An 11378-nucleotide genomic window follows, 5' to 3' on the forward strand; every position below is an offset into this window, starting at 1 on the left:
GTTTTTAGTTTCTGGTTTAACCATTGTTATCGGATCTTAATCGGGTCATAACTGGTTTTAATTGGTTTATAATTGGTTTTGTTAACCAAAACGATTTTAGTTTATAGGTTAAAACCGAGTAATTAAATTTTATGGGGTTATAGCTATTGAATTTTTATTTTGGGGAGATACAGGAAGTATCCTATAGTTTTTCGAACTTTGGTTTCGGAGAGATATAGGATGAGGTCATAGTTTGGGAGACATTTGGAAAGATACGATAGTTCTCATGGGAAATAGCACGTTCTCCCCCCCCCCCCAAAACGCCAACAACAAACAAACAATATGAAACGACTAAACGACGTCATTTTGATTGTTGACTCAAAAAAAAAGGGAACCGCAAAAGAAACAGAGAGCTTCTCTTCTTCTCTGTTTCGGAGCGGCGGCGTGATCGTAACAGTAATGGAATCCATGGAAGTAGCTCCATCTGCAGCTTTTCAATCTCCCTCTCGTTCCAGGTTCGCCTTTATCCTTTCCACTTTGTTTTTTGAGGTTTATGAATTTCAGAAACCCTCTTTTTTTTTGTGTACTTATTATTCATCTGGCAGTCAACAACAATTGCATTTCTACCTCGCCGTGGACCGTCCCCAATTCAAAATGGTATTTCTCAATTTTTCAATTAATTAAAAGAGAACAATTCGAATCTATAAATTGAGATTCTGAACTCGACAACGCACAGGAGACAGTGGTGGAGTTACTAGGAGTGCTAGGTCGTCGTCCATGGCTTCCCGTTGTAGTCTGTTGCAGCTCTCGCGACGAACTCGACGCCGTCTCCTCTTCCTTGTCCACTCTCCCTTACATCTCCTTTGCTGCTTTGGTACTACTCCTCTCTCTTCTTCTCCTTTTTCTCAACTTTTTGATTGTTTCAGGTTTTCGATTTCGTATTATATTTAGTGTTCCGTTCTGCATATGTGGGAATCTAATGTTGTCGAATCAATTGCTTGCTTGCTTCATCATCATCAGTGTTACATTAACATTAAATTATTATGTTACATTTTACTTCCTCTTAGAGTCTAGTCTAGACTATGTTCACGTTCAACCTCTGTGTTGTATATACAAAATGATTAGAGCTAATTTGTCATTAGGTTGTTTCTGATTTCGTATTCTTTTGTTGATTTGAGAAGACGGTTTGTTGTTTAACCACTTGCTTTTGCTTCATCATGATAATGTTCTTCGATTCGACATTTGATTCTTAGCGTGCTATATCTGCCTAGAAAACAACAAATCCTTTCATGTTGACTCATCATTGTCTATTTGTATTTACAGTACAGCGATCTGGGAGAGAGAGACCGAGCTATGGTTTTAGAGAATTTTCGACAAGCTACAGTAAACTGGAACCATCACCTTAACTCTGCAGTGGAAGAAGGTTTGGAAGAGAGTGAAGCCAGAGAAGAAGAAGATGAAAAGAAATCTCATCTGGTGGTTGTGACCGATGTTTGTCTTCCGATGCTTTCATCTGGTGAATCTTCTCTTTCCTCGCGAGTTCTCATCAACTACGAGCTTCCTACTAAGAAGGAAACTTATTCTAGGCGTCTAACATCTTGCTTAGCTTCAGGTTCTTTTCTCTCCGAAACAAAACTCCTTTCTTCATCGTCATCAAAGCCTATTTTTTTACATTCTCTTTTTAAAGGTGGGATTGTCATAAACATGGTTGTTGGAGGTGAAGTAACCACTCTCAAAAACCTTGAAGAAACCAGCGGCATTATCATCGCAGAGATGCCTATCAATGTATACTATATTCATTCCATGAACTTTCTGCTTTTTTTTATATTTATCTTTGATGGTTGGCTTAGAATGTGCTTTCCCTTTTTTCGCAGATTTCTGAGATTTTGTAACAAACGCATGTCTCCTACGACCTGAAGGATACTGTCTAAGCGGGTTTAATGGCTCTGAAGCTTCAATATGTATGTTACATGACTTCTCTAGAAAAATCATTAGTTTGTGTTAAGCTACAGAAGCTGTTTCTCTGCTCCACTTTTAGCTTTTGAGAGTTGATTACTTTTGCATACAACGCTGCGTTTTGACATTTTTGTTCATCTTGTATAAGATTTTTTTCTTCTAAAACATTTAGATAAAGACACAAAGAGAAACAGAGCGAGCAATAGTGGACATGCGATTGCAGTTCAATCATGATTACTATGTAACTTTCAAATTTATATTCTTGTCTGATTTGTTTTATACGTGTTAGTTTCTATAAAGGGATTGCTATTTACATATGGACCTATATAGCTTTTGTTTGGTAGAATTATTGCGTGCGCACCAATTTGTACCCCATACAGCTTTCATTTATAAATAGTTTCTAGAAATTTACATAAGAATTTCGTTTTCTTCAAAATAATAAAGTTGATGTCTTTTTATAAGAACTTGGTCTTCCTTCATATACATCCATTTGAAGAATTTTCAAGTTTTTTTATTTGGTCAAATAAGAATTTTTCAAGTTCTGGTTACGTTTAGTAGTAAATGTATTCTTCATGTTTTGGTGGCAAATCTATCCCATACGAAAAAGTGGAGAGATAGTATTTTAGATTAATAGAAATAGCTTGAATTCAATTCAAAATATTTCAGATAAAAACATGTTTTGCAACATTTATATGTGATTGCTGCCGTTCGAATTATTGCAGATCATTTAGTTGTATGCCTATTGCATTTGAATTTTGCGACGATTTTTCTACTTTCTGAAGGTCAAAACTCAAAACTAAGCAACTATGTCATATAGTTTATACGTCTAATAATTGTGTGTTGTATAACAATGACAACAAGAGCTCATACATGTAGAAGAACATTCCTTAGTTTTGACTTTGACAATAAATTTGTCCAGTTACGAATAGCCTTCCTTTAAAACAATTACTCGTTTTGACTAATAACACATAGTATTTCACTAATTAGAGGACCGTAATTACTAAACGGTAAACTACATTTAAACTGTAGCATGTAGTGGCTTATATTGAAGAAAATATGATACTGTTTATTATCAAACCTGAAACTCTATCATACTGTTTGATGTCAAAATTGATGTTTACATAATGTTTTAACGGACAAAATGATATTTCATTATTTATTTTTTTTGCAAAAAAAATAATATTTCTTATAAATATACACAGTTGGTTATTTATAAAATCCCAAAACTTGGAGAACATTAGAAAATTTGCTAAAATATATTAATAAGATATAGGCATTTGGATGTCAAAATCAGTATAGTTTGCTGGGCACGCCATGTTGTAATTACCTGCACCATATATTGCCAAATTCCAATAGCGTACTTACACACGTATGGCCACCTTTTTCTCCAACAATTTTCTCCTATCAGGTTATCACCTAATTAATTTACTCCTATATAATTTCCAAAATAATTCAAACTTTCTCTGAACATTTATTTCTGTAAACGGGTTATTGGGTTTGAGTCTTCTTCTTGTCTTCACCCCTCTTGTATTTTTCTGATTTCATCTCATTCGCAGACTTGTACAGCACGTCTCTCTCTCTCTCTCTCTCTCTCTCTCTCTCTCTCTCTCTCTCTCTCTGATCTTTTTCAGAGCTATAAGTTTGTAAAAATTGACCCAAGAATATATGAGATTTTCTTTCCATGAGACTATATGGCTGTCGTCACTAACCTCGGAAGCTGTCTGAAGATTTCTTATGTCATATTTGCCTTTTGTTCTGCTTTCTTTCTCGGTGCTCTCAAAGGTTTCAACTTTAATTTTGTTCTGTTTTAAGCTCTGTTTTGCTCTGCTTCCATGATTGATCTGTTCTTAAACAGAGGTTTGAATTTTACTTGCATATGCAGGTTTGATCGTAGGTCCAATAGCTGGTTTAACATTAATAGCAGGAAACGTTGGAGTGATTCTTGGTTTGTTCCCTGCACATGTTACTTGGACTCTTTACGCTGTTGCAAAGTAATATATTCAACTCTGTTTCAATAATCTCCTGCAAAATTTGTTTCCCAATGAGAATCCTTCTATAAACAAGTGTTGTTTTCTAAATTGCAGGACAAATAGGTTTGATATCCCTCTGAAACTAGCAATCTTGGTAGCACTTCCTGCATTGTTTGGGATATGGTTAGGTCTAAGTATAGCAATTAGTGTCCTTGTTGGTGTTGGCTATGGATTCTTCACTCCATGGATCTCTGCTTTTGAAGCATTTAGACAAGACACTGAATCCAACAAGTTCTTCCACTGTCTTGTGGTACTTTAAAATAAAGTTTCCCCACAGTTTATTTTCTTAGAGAATCATATCACTTTGACTCTGTTTATTATGTACTATTAGGATGGAACTTGGGGAACAATCAAAGGAAGTTGTACCGTGGTTACCGATTTTAGAGATCTTTGTTACCACTCTTATCCATTTTACTTAAAGGAACTGCGAGAATCACCTCCTTCAGATGAGCTTCAAACTCTGAGGTAAGGAGGCTCAAGATTATAACATAGAGTTTTTTTTTGCAGTTTCTTGAGTATTGATGTGTGGTCTCTTCTTGCAGGTTGATTCATGTTCCTGGATGCATAATTGTAGGGATTATAGGACTAGTTATAGATATACCTCTTTTCACTGCAATAGCTGTTGTTAAAAGCCCTTACCTCCTGTTCAAAGGCTGGTACAGACTAGCTCAAGATGCCATTAACCGAGAAGGACCATTCCTTGAGATAGCTTGCATCCCAGTTGCTGGTTTGACAATACTGTTATGGCCTATTATCGTCATTGGATTTGTCTTGACGACCATCTTCTCCAGCATCTTTGTTGGGTTGTATGGAGCAGTAGTTGTGTTTCAGGAAAGGTCATTTAGAAGAGGATTGTCTTATGTGATTGCAGTAGTTGGAGAGTTTGATGAGTACACTAATGATTGGCTTTATCTTAGAGAAGGAACTATCTTCCCAAAGTATTGTCTCTTTTCAACTCTTTATTACATTCACTTTCGCTTGCATACATACTTCTAACACCAAGAAACTGTACTACACATAGGCCAAGATATAGAATGACAAAAGGATCCTTTTCAATGGAAGTATCTGTGGTTGTTCACCCTTCAGCTGTAAGCAGAGTCAATAGTTCCGGTTCTGTAGAACCTCCAGCTATGCTAGTACCAAGCCTGGTTCGTTCTGTATCGGTTAGAGGAGCAATACAAGAAGTCAGGATGATTCAGGTATATGTCAATCTTGATCATGAACTTAGTACAGAACTTTTTTATATTCGTAACTTAAAACTTTTTCAACAGATTTGGGAGCATATGATGGGGTGGTTTGAGATGGAAGGCAAAGAACTATTAGACCAAGGAGTGATAACACCAGCTGATCTATATGAGTCTTTAAAAGGAAGACATGGAAACGAATCATCGGTTATAAATGTTGGCCTTCCTTCTTATGCCTTGCTTCATACACTTCTTAGATCTATTAAAGCTGGTGCTCATGGTATGCTTTTGCTTGATGGCTCGGAAGTGACTCATTTGAATAGACCGCAGGACAAGTTCTTGGACTGGTTCTTTAACCCAATTATGGTGTTGAAAGATCAGATCAGAGTGATTAAACTTGGAGAAAGTGAAGTTAGGTACTTGGAGAAAGTTGTTCTCTTTAGTAACCATGAACAAAGGATGGAAGCTTGGGACAATGGTGGTAACTTACCTCAAGAAAACCTTAGAGCTGCCCAAATTCAAGGAATCAGCAGAAGGTGAACATTCAAACATTTTGTCTGAAATTTGGGATGTTCTGTGATGATAATAATCTCACTAAAGACAACACTGACATGTCATTTGTGTTGTAGAATGATGGGAATGGTACGGAGCATATCTAAGCTTCCGACGTATAGAAGACGGTTCAGGCAAGTGGTTAAGGCTCTAATAACGTATTGGTTAGAGAAACAAGGCTTGAATCGATCCGGTTCCATGAGTTCAGGAGATTTCATTGAAGAGGTCTAACCTAAGAGGAGCAACATTTATTTGTCTTTCAAAAATATATATTGTTAGGGTTTTTTAATTTCTTTTGTAAAATGTTTTTAAAAAAAAAAAATTCTTGTGGTAGAAGGTATATTAGAATGTACAGAAGTTGCTAAGCATTTAGCTTTGTTTGTTTAACCCTACTTGAACAGTTGAACGGCTAATTAGGCTAAATTGGAATTTGATTATCTATACATATGCTTGTGTAGTTGTGTGTCTCACAAGCTTTGGCGCCATTAATGGGAATATTTATAAGGTGCAACAAAATGTGTTACTTGAGACGCAAGCCAAATAATTCAGAACAGATCGCATCTACAACAAAGATATCTTTTCCTTTCCAATTTTTTGTCTTATTTCATTGTTATTTATTACTAACTCTTAGCAATCTGTGTCCTTTGTGACAATGTTTCTTTTTTTTTAAATTAAAAAAAAACATGTTTTTCACTTTGTGTTTTTATATGTGCAACAAGATGTATCGCACAAGCTTTCGCGCCACTGGTGGGAAAATTTACAAGGTGAATCAAAATGCGTTACTTAATACGCAAGTCAAGCAATTCAGAACGATCTGATATGCAGAAGATAACATACACGGAGACAAAAGGCGAAGTCAACATGGCTCCATACTACTCTTAATATTCTACTGCAACCATATTTTTCTCAATTGTTAGTTTATTTTTTATTACAGATTATTAGTAGTCTATATATATCCTCTGAGACAATGCTTTTTATTCGAAATAACACGTATTGTTGACTCACTAGCTTGTTCATCATGATCATCTTACACTGCCTTCCTCTTTCTTGTGGTAGAAGGTGAAAAATACTGTACAAAAGTTGCTTTTGTTTCCTCTTCTTTTATTTTTTTTTCCATGTTTTTCGAAATATTTCAGCTAATGTTTAGCCCCATCAAAAGCTCACTATCGTTGGCTTTCTCCCACCACGCATAAGAACAGAGAAGGTAAGGGCGACGGTGAAGCGGATATCCAAAGCTTGCCGAGAAGACACCAATGTACACCGCTAAGTCTCTGCAGGCAAGAATGTTCTCTTCTTCTTTTTTTTGATAAAATAATGTTCTCTTCTTTTATCGGCCATGACTCCATCCAATCAACACAGCCACTTCTCCACCTCTTTCGCATCGACTTAGGTTCTTCTCTGTTTTCATACTGTAGTTAGTTTAGCACATTAACAATAACAACAAAAAAGAAGATTAAAACTTTCGAGTTCCCAGATTGCTATATTAATTCAAATGATGATTAAACACAGGAATAAGACATGTTTCGATGCAGTTGTCAAGAACCTTTTCAGGATTAACCAATCTTCTGTTTAATAGAAGGTATCCATCACATCATATGTGCACTCACTCTGTTTTGTTAGTTTCTTACAATGTATTGAAAGGTCACACAATCTTATGTGGACTCACTCTGTTTCGTGAGGAATGTGTAATAATAACTTCCTCTGTTTGTTGCTGCTTGTGTAAAGAAACGAAGATGAAGTTACTGATGGCAACAGAAAACGTCTAAAACCTGGAAACGTATCTCCTCGTCGCGGTACCTCCTTACGTTGAGTCTTTCACAGTCCCTGGAATCTCAAGTGGGCTCCAGATTCATGAACAAGAAAGGTATAGAGAGCTTCTGGTAGGCTTTCAGCTAGAGTTCGTGAATACGCTGGTACTTTGGTTAAGGTGTATGTAGGGATGACCAGATGTGACCACAGAGGAGATTAATGAAGCGGTTCATAATATGATTATCGAGAATGGAGATTACCCTTCGCCACTTGGCTATGGAGGTTTCCCTAAAAGTGTTTGCACTTCTGTGAATGAATGCATTTGTCACGGCATCCCTGATTCACGACCACTTGAGGTCTGTGTGTTTGTGTTTTCATATGTTTCAATAAAAACATGTTTTTTTCAGTTTGTGTTCAATCCTTTTTTTTTTGCAGGATGGAGATATAATCAACATTGATGTCACAGTTTACTTGAATGTAAGTTGTCTTCTTTTGTGTAAGTCCTGATCCTTTACTTGTGTTTAATCTATACATTTGGATGCTTATGTGATCAACAGGGTTATCATGGTGACACTAAACCAAATGGTATGTATATTATAAATCAATTATTCTTTTGCTCACACAAAGTATAGTGAAACTTAGTAGTCACATAACAGATACAAACAAAGCTCTCATTGTCAGCAGTTCCATAATCTTCATTGCTATCTCAGCTGCTCTTATTGTCTGGAATTTAGTATAATCTTCATCGCCAATCTCCAGAGCTCTCTACGTGTGAAGGTTCATAATCATAATCCATCGTAATCTATGAAGCTCAATAAAGGGACCTCCAGGCGTGGGAGTATCCCGCATTCTTTTATTACCTTCCATGTAAAGAATTTCAAAAGGAGGAGCTCGAAATCAAAAAGAAGCTCGGTGGAAGTGATTTCCTCTGTTTCAACCTCAATCTCGAATGTGTACAGATGCCCCAGAAAAAATTCCTCTACTTGTTTTTTACAGTAAGTGACAGAATTCTCTCCCGACGTGATGCTACAACAGATGGATCCCGAATATCCTTTTTTTTCTTTCGGAGAGAGATCCTCAATAGAGTCAATAATAGATCTCAAATGTCTTCTAGACTCCTCATCCCCCAGACTCTGCTCTAGTCTTTTCTTATAAGCAATGGGTGTGCTTTCCAAAAGTCGAATGTTGTTTCCGTCATCAGAAGCACATAAGGAAATGCAAGCCTTAAATTTGGCTGATTTTCCAACTGGCTTTTGATTCAACTGTACGGTTAAGTGATACGGGAAAGTAGCTCAGCAGACACGTCATCACGACACGTCAGAAGTGAGAGGGAGCGTAACAAAAGTTTGTTATAAAAACAGAGTTGTGCTAGGAAAACAAAATTATTAAGAATATTTCCTTGTTATTTTTCTCTTTCTTTCTTCTACCTTCGGGAAAACAACAAGAGATTCTAGGGTTTTAGTTTCTCTTCGTGTACTCTGAATCGGTGTTTTACGAACATTGGGTTCATTATCTTATATCAATAAAGCTACAAGTTTACTTTAACAAAGGTATCAGAGACCTCTCGAACCTCGGACACGTGAATAACGAAGACGATGACAGAAACAAGAGCTCAGGCACTTTTGAAGGAGGCAGCGGTTAAGGAAGTTGAAGGCGTGTTGGGACCGAGAATAGATCAGATGTTAGAAAGAACACAGTTGTTGGAGAAGACTGTAGCGGATCAGAATGTGAAGATTCTAGATCAAAACGTGAGGATGGACAAGACCATTGCAGACATGTTCGAAGCAATTCGTTTGATTTCTGGACCGAAGGATATTCCAGGAACGAGTAGCGATCAAACGACGAGACGTCTATCTCCGACGACCTCAACGACTCCAGTAGTCAATTTAAACAACGCAGAAGTTGGAAGAGGAAGGTACGGAAATCACACAAACTATTCTGGTATAACCAGACTTGCGAAGTTGGAGTTTCCTCGTTTTAATGGTGAATGCATGAAAGAATGGTTTTGTAAAGTGGAACAGTTCTTCGGTATGGATAATACACCAGAAGAATTGAAAGTTGGATTGGCATCTATGCACTTTGATGGTCTTGCTTCCACATGGCATCAGGCAGTGATGCAATCCGAGGGTGGACAGAACATTATGCAAGATTGGAGAACCTATAAGTTGATGCTGACAGAGAGATTTGAGGAGTTAATGGATGATCCGATAGCAGAATTGAAACAGCTGCAAGAAACAGATGGTATTGTTGATTATCATGGGAAGTTTGAGCTGATCAGAATCAGGGTGAATTTATCTGAAGAATATCTGGTTAGTGCTTACTTGGCAGGGTTAAGGATGGACACACAGATGCATATAAGGATGTTTCAACCACAATCTGTTAGGCAGTGTTTGATGTTGGGAAAGCTTTATGAAAAAGCACATCCTAAGAAGACAGTATCACAACCTTGGAGTCAACAAAAAGGATTCAATCAAGGAAAAGGGATAATTCCTTACAAGAAACCAGTGGAATCAAAGATGGAGTTTCCTATGACTAAAGAAAAACAAGCAGAAGCACCGAGGAAGTTTCTGTCTCAGGAAGAGATGAGCCGTAGAAGAGCTGAAGGCTTGTGTTATTTCTGTGATGAGAAATACACACCAGGTCATTACTTAAAACATAAAAAGACTCAGCTGTTTCTGATTGATTGTGAAGAGGATGAGGAAGAGGACGCTCAGCGAATGAATGACACTGAAGAGGAAGAGGTAGGAGATTGTGCTCAAATCTCAGTGAATGCAGTAGCGGGTATATCAGATTATAGAACAATGAGGGTTAAAGGAGTTCATGGTAAACGAGCATTGTTCATTCTGATTGACAGTGGCTCTACTCATAACTTCATGGACAGATTAGTGGCTGAGAAACTGGGATGTGAGTTGAAACCTGCTGGGTTAACACGAGTTAAAGTGGCGGATGGAAGTAAAATTGGAGTTAGCGCAAAAATTAAAGAGTTTCAGTGGGACTTTCAAAGTACTTCATTCTCAGCAGACTTTATGGTTATCCCATTAGGTGGTTGTGATATGGTTTTGGGGGTACAGTGGTTACAGCAATGGGGTCCAATTACTTGGGATTTCCAACGTTTAACCATGCAATTTTCTATGGGACAGCGAAGGGTGTTACTACATGGCATCAAAGAAGGGTCCGTAAGAGAGTTAAAAGCAGTTAAACTGAACAAGCTGAAAGAAGAAAATGTTCAAATAGCCATGATTAGTGTTCATCAAGAAGAAGATGAGACACCAATACATCTTGCTGCAATTGATATTGAAAAGGGTGAAGAAAAAGTGGTTAATCCAGCGATCTCCGAGTTGTTAAACGAGTTTCAAGACGTTTTTGCAGAACCTACAACTCTTCCTCCCTTTAGAGAGAACCATAATCATAAGATTCCGTTACTGGAGGGTTCAAACCCAGTCAATCAACGTCCTTACAGATATGCACTGTACCAGAAGAACGAAATTGACAAAATGGTTCAAGAACTTCTTATGGCAGGAACAATACAAACAAGCTCTAGTTCTTATGCATCTCCTGTTGTTTTAGTAAAGAAGAAGGATGGAACATGGAGACTATGTGTTGATTACAGAGCACTGAATAGTTTGACAGTGAAAGACCGATTCCCTATACCACTAATTGAAGACTTGATGGATGAGTTAGGAGGGTCCAAAGTCTACTCAAAGATCGATCTACGGCGGGCTATCATCAAGTGAGGATGAATACTGAAGATATCCACAAAACAGCTTTTAAAACACACAGCGGTCACTACGAGTACATTGTAATGCCTTTTGGGCTTACAAATGCACCTGCCACCTTTCAAGGATTGATGAATGCAGTGTTTCAAACCTTGCTAAGGAAGTGTGTTTTGATTTTTTTTGACGATATCCTGGTATACAGCTCATCTATT

The 11378-nt window shown here is 37.4% G+C and overlaps 2 protein-coding genes across 2 annotated transcripts; both read left to right on the top strand.

Moving 5' to 3' along the window:
* The first annotated feature begins 330 nt into the window (after positions 1-330).
* Positions 331-2216, top strand: LOC108820552 (uncharacterized). The gene is made up of 6 exons (XM_018593512.2): positions 331-494; positions 585-636; positions 716-853; positions 1303-1591; positions 1667-1764; positions 1854-2216. Exons 1-6 carry the CDS (start codon positions 439-441, stop codon positions 1869-1871), a joined length of 651 nt encoding a protein of 216 aa, XP_018449014.1. The 5' UTR covers positions 331-438; the 3' UTR covers positions 1872-2216.
* A 1197-nt stretch (positions 2217-3413) lies between these two features.
* LOC108820560 (uncharacterized membrane protein At3g27390-like) lies at positions 3414-6146 on the top strand. The gene is made up of 8 exons (XM_018593521.2): positions 3414-3717; positions 3818-3926; positions 4020-4215; positions 4297-4430; positions 4508-4903; positions 4987-5164; positions 5237-5685; positions 5779-6146. The coding sequence occupies exons 1-8, from the start codon at positions 3627-3629 to the stop codon at positions 5930-5932; spliced, it is 1707 nt and encodes a 568-aa protein (XP_018449023.2). The 5' UTR covers positions 3414-3626; the 3' UTR covers positions 5933-6146.
* Positions 6147-11378: the final 5232 nt, after the last annotated feature.

Source organism: Raphanus sativus, chromosome 8 (genome assembly GCF_000801105.2).
Source record: "Raphanus sativus cultivar WK10039 chromosome 8, ASM80110v3, whole genome shotgun sequence".
NCBI classification, from domain to species: domain Eukaryota; kingdom Viridiplantae; phylum Streptophyta; class Magnoliopsida; order Brassicales; family Brassicaceae; genus Raphanus; species Raphanus sativus.

Excerpts from the sequence above, each read along its gene's own strand:
- LOC108820552 (XM_018593512.2), top strand. The coding sequence starts at position 439 with ATGGAATCCATGGAAGTAGCTCCATCTGCAGCTTTTCAATCTCCCTCT. Across the intron at positions 495-584 it reads CAATCTCCCTCTCGTTCCAG|TCAACAACAATTGCATTTCT; the intron begins GTTCGCCTTTAT and ends TTCATCTGGCAG. Across the intron at positions 854-1,302 it reads ACATCTCCTTTGCTGCTTTG|TACAGCGATCTGGGAGAGAG; the intron begins GTACTACTCCTC and ends TTGTATTTACAG.
- LOC108820560 (XM_018593521.2), top strand. The coding sequence starts at position 3,627 with ATGGCTGTCGTCACTAACCTCGGAAGCTGTCTGAAGATTTCTTATGTC. Across the intron at positions 3,718-3,817 it reads CTTTCTCGGTGCTCTCAAAG|GTTTGATCGTAGGTCCAATA; the intron begins GTTTCAACTTTA and ends TTGCATATGCAG. Across the intron at positions 4,431-4,507 it reads GATGAGCTTCAAACTCTGAG|GTTGATTCATGTTCCTGGAT; the intron begins GTAAGGAGGCTC and ends CTCTTCTTGCAG.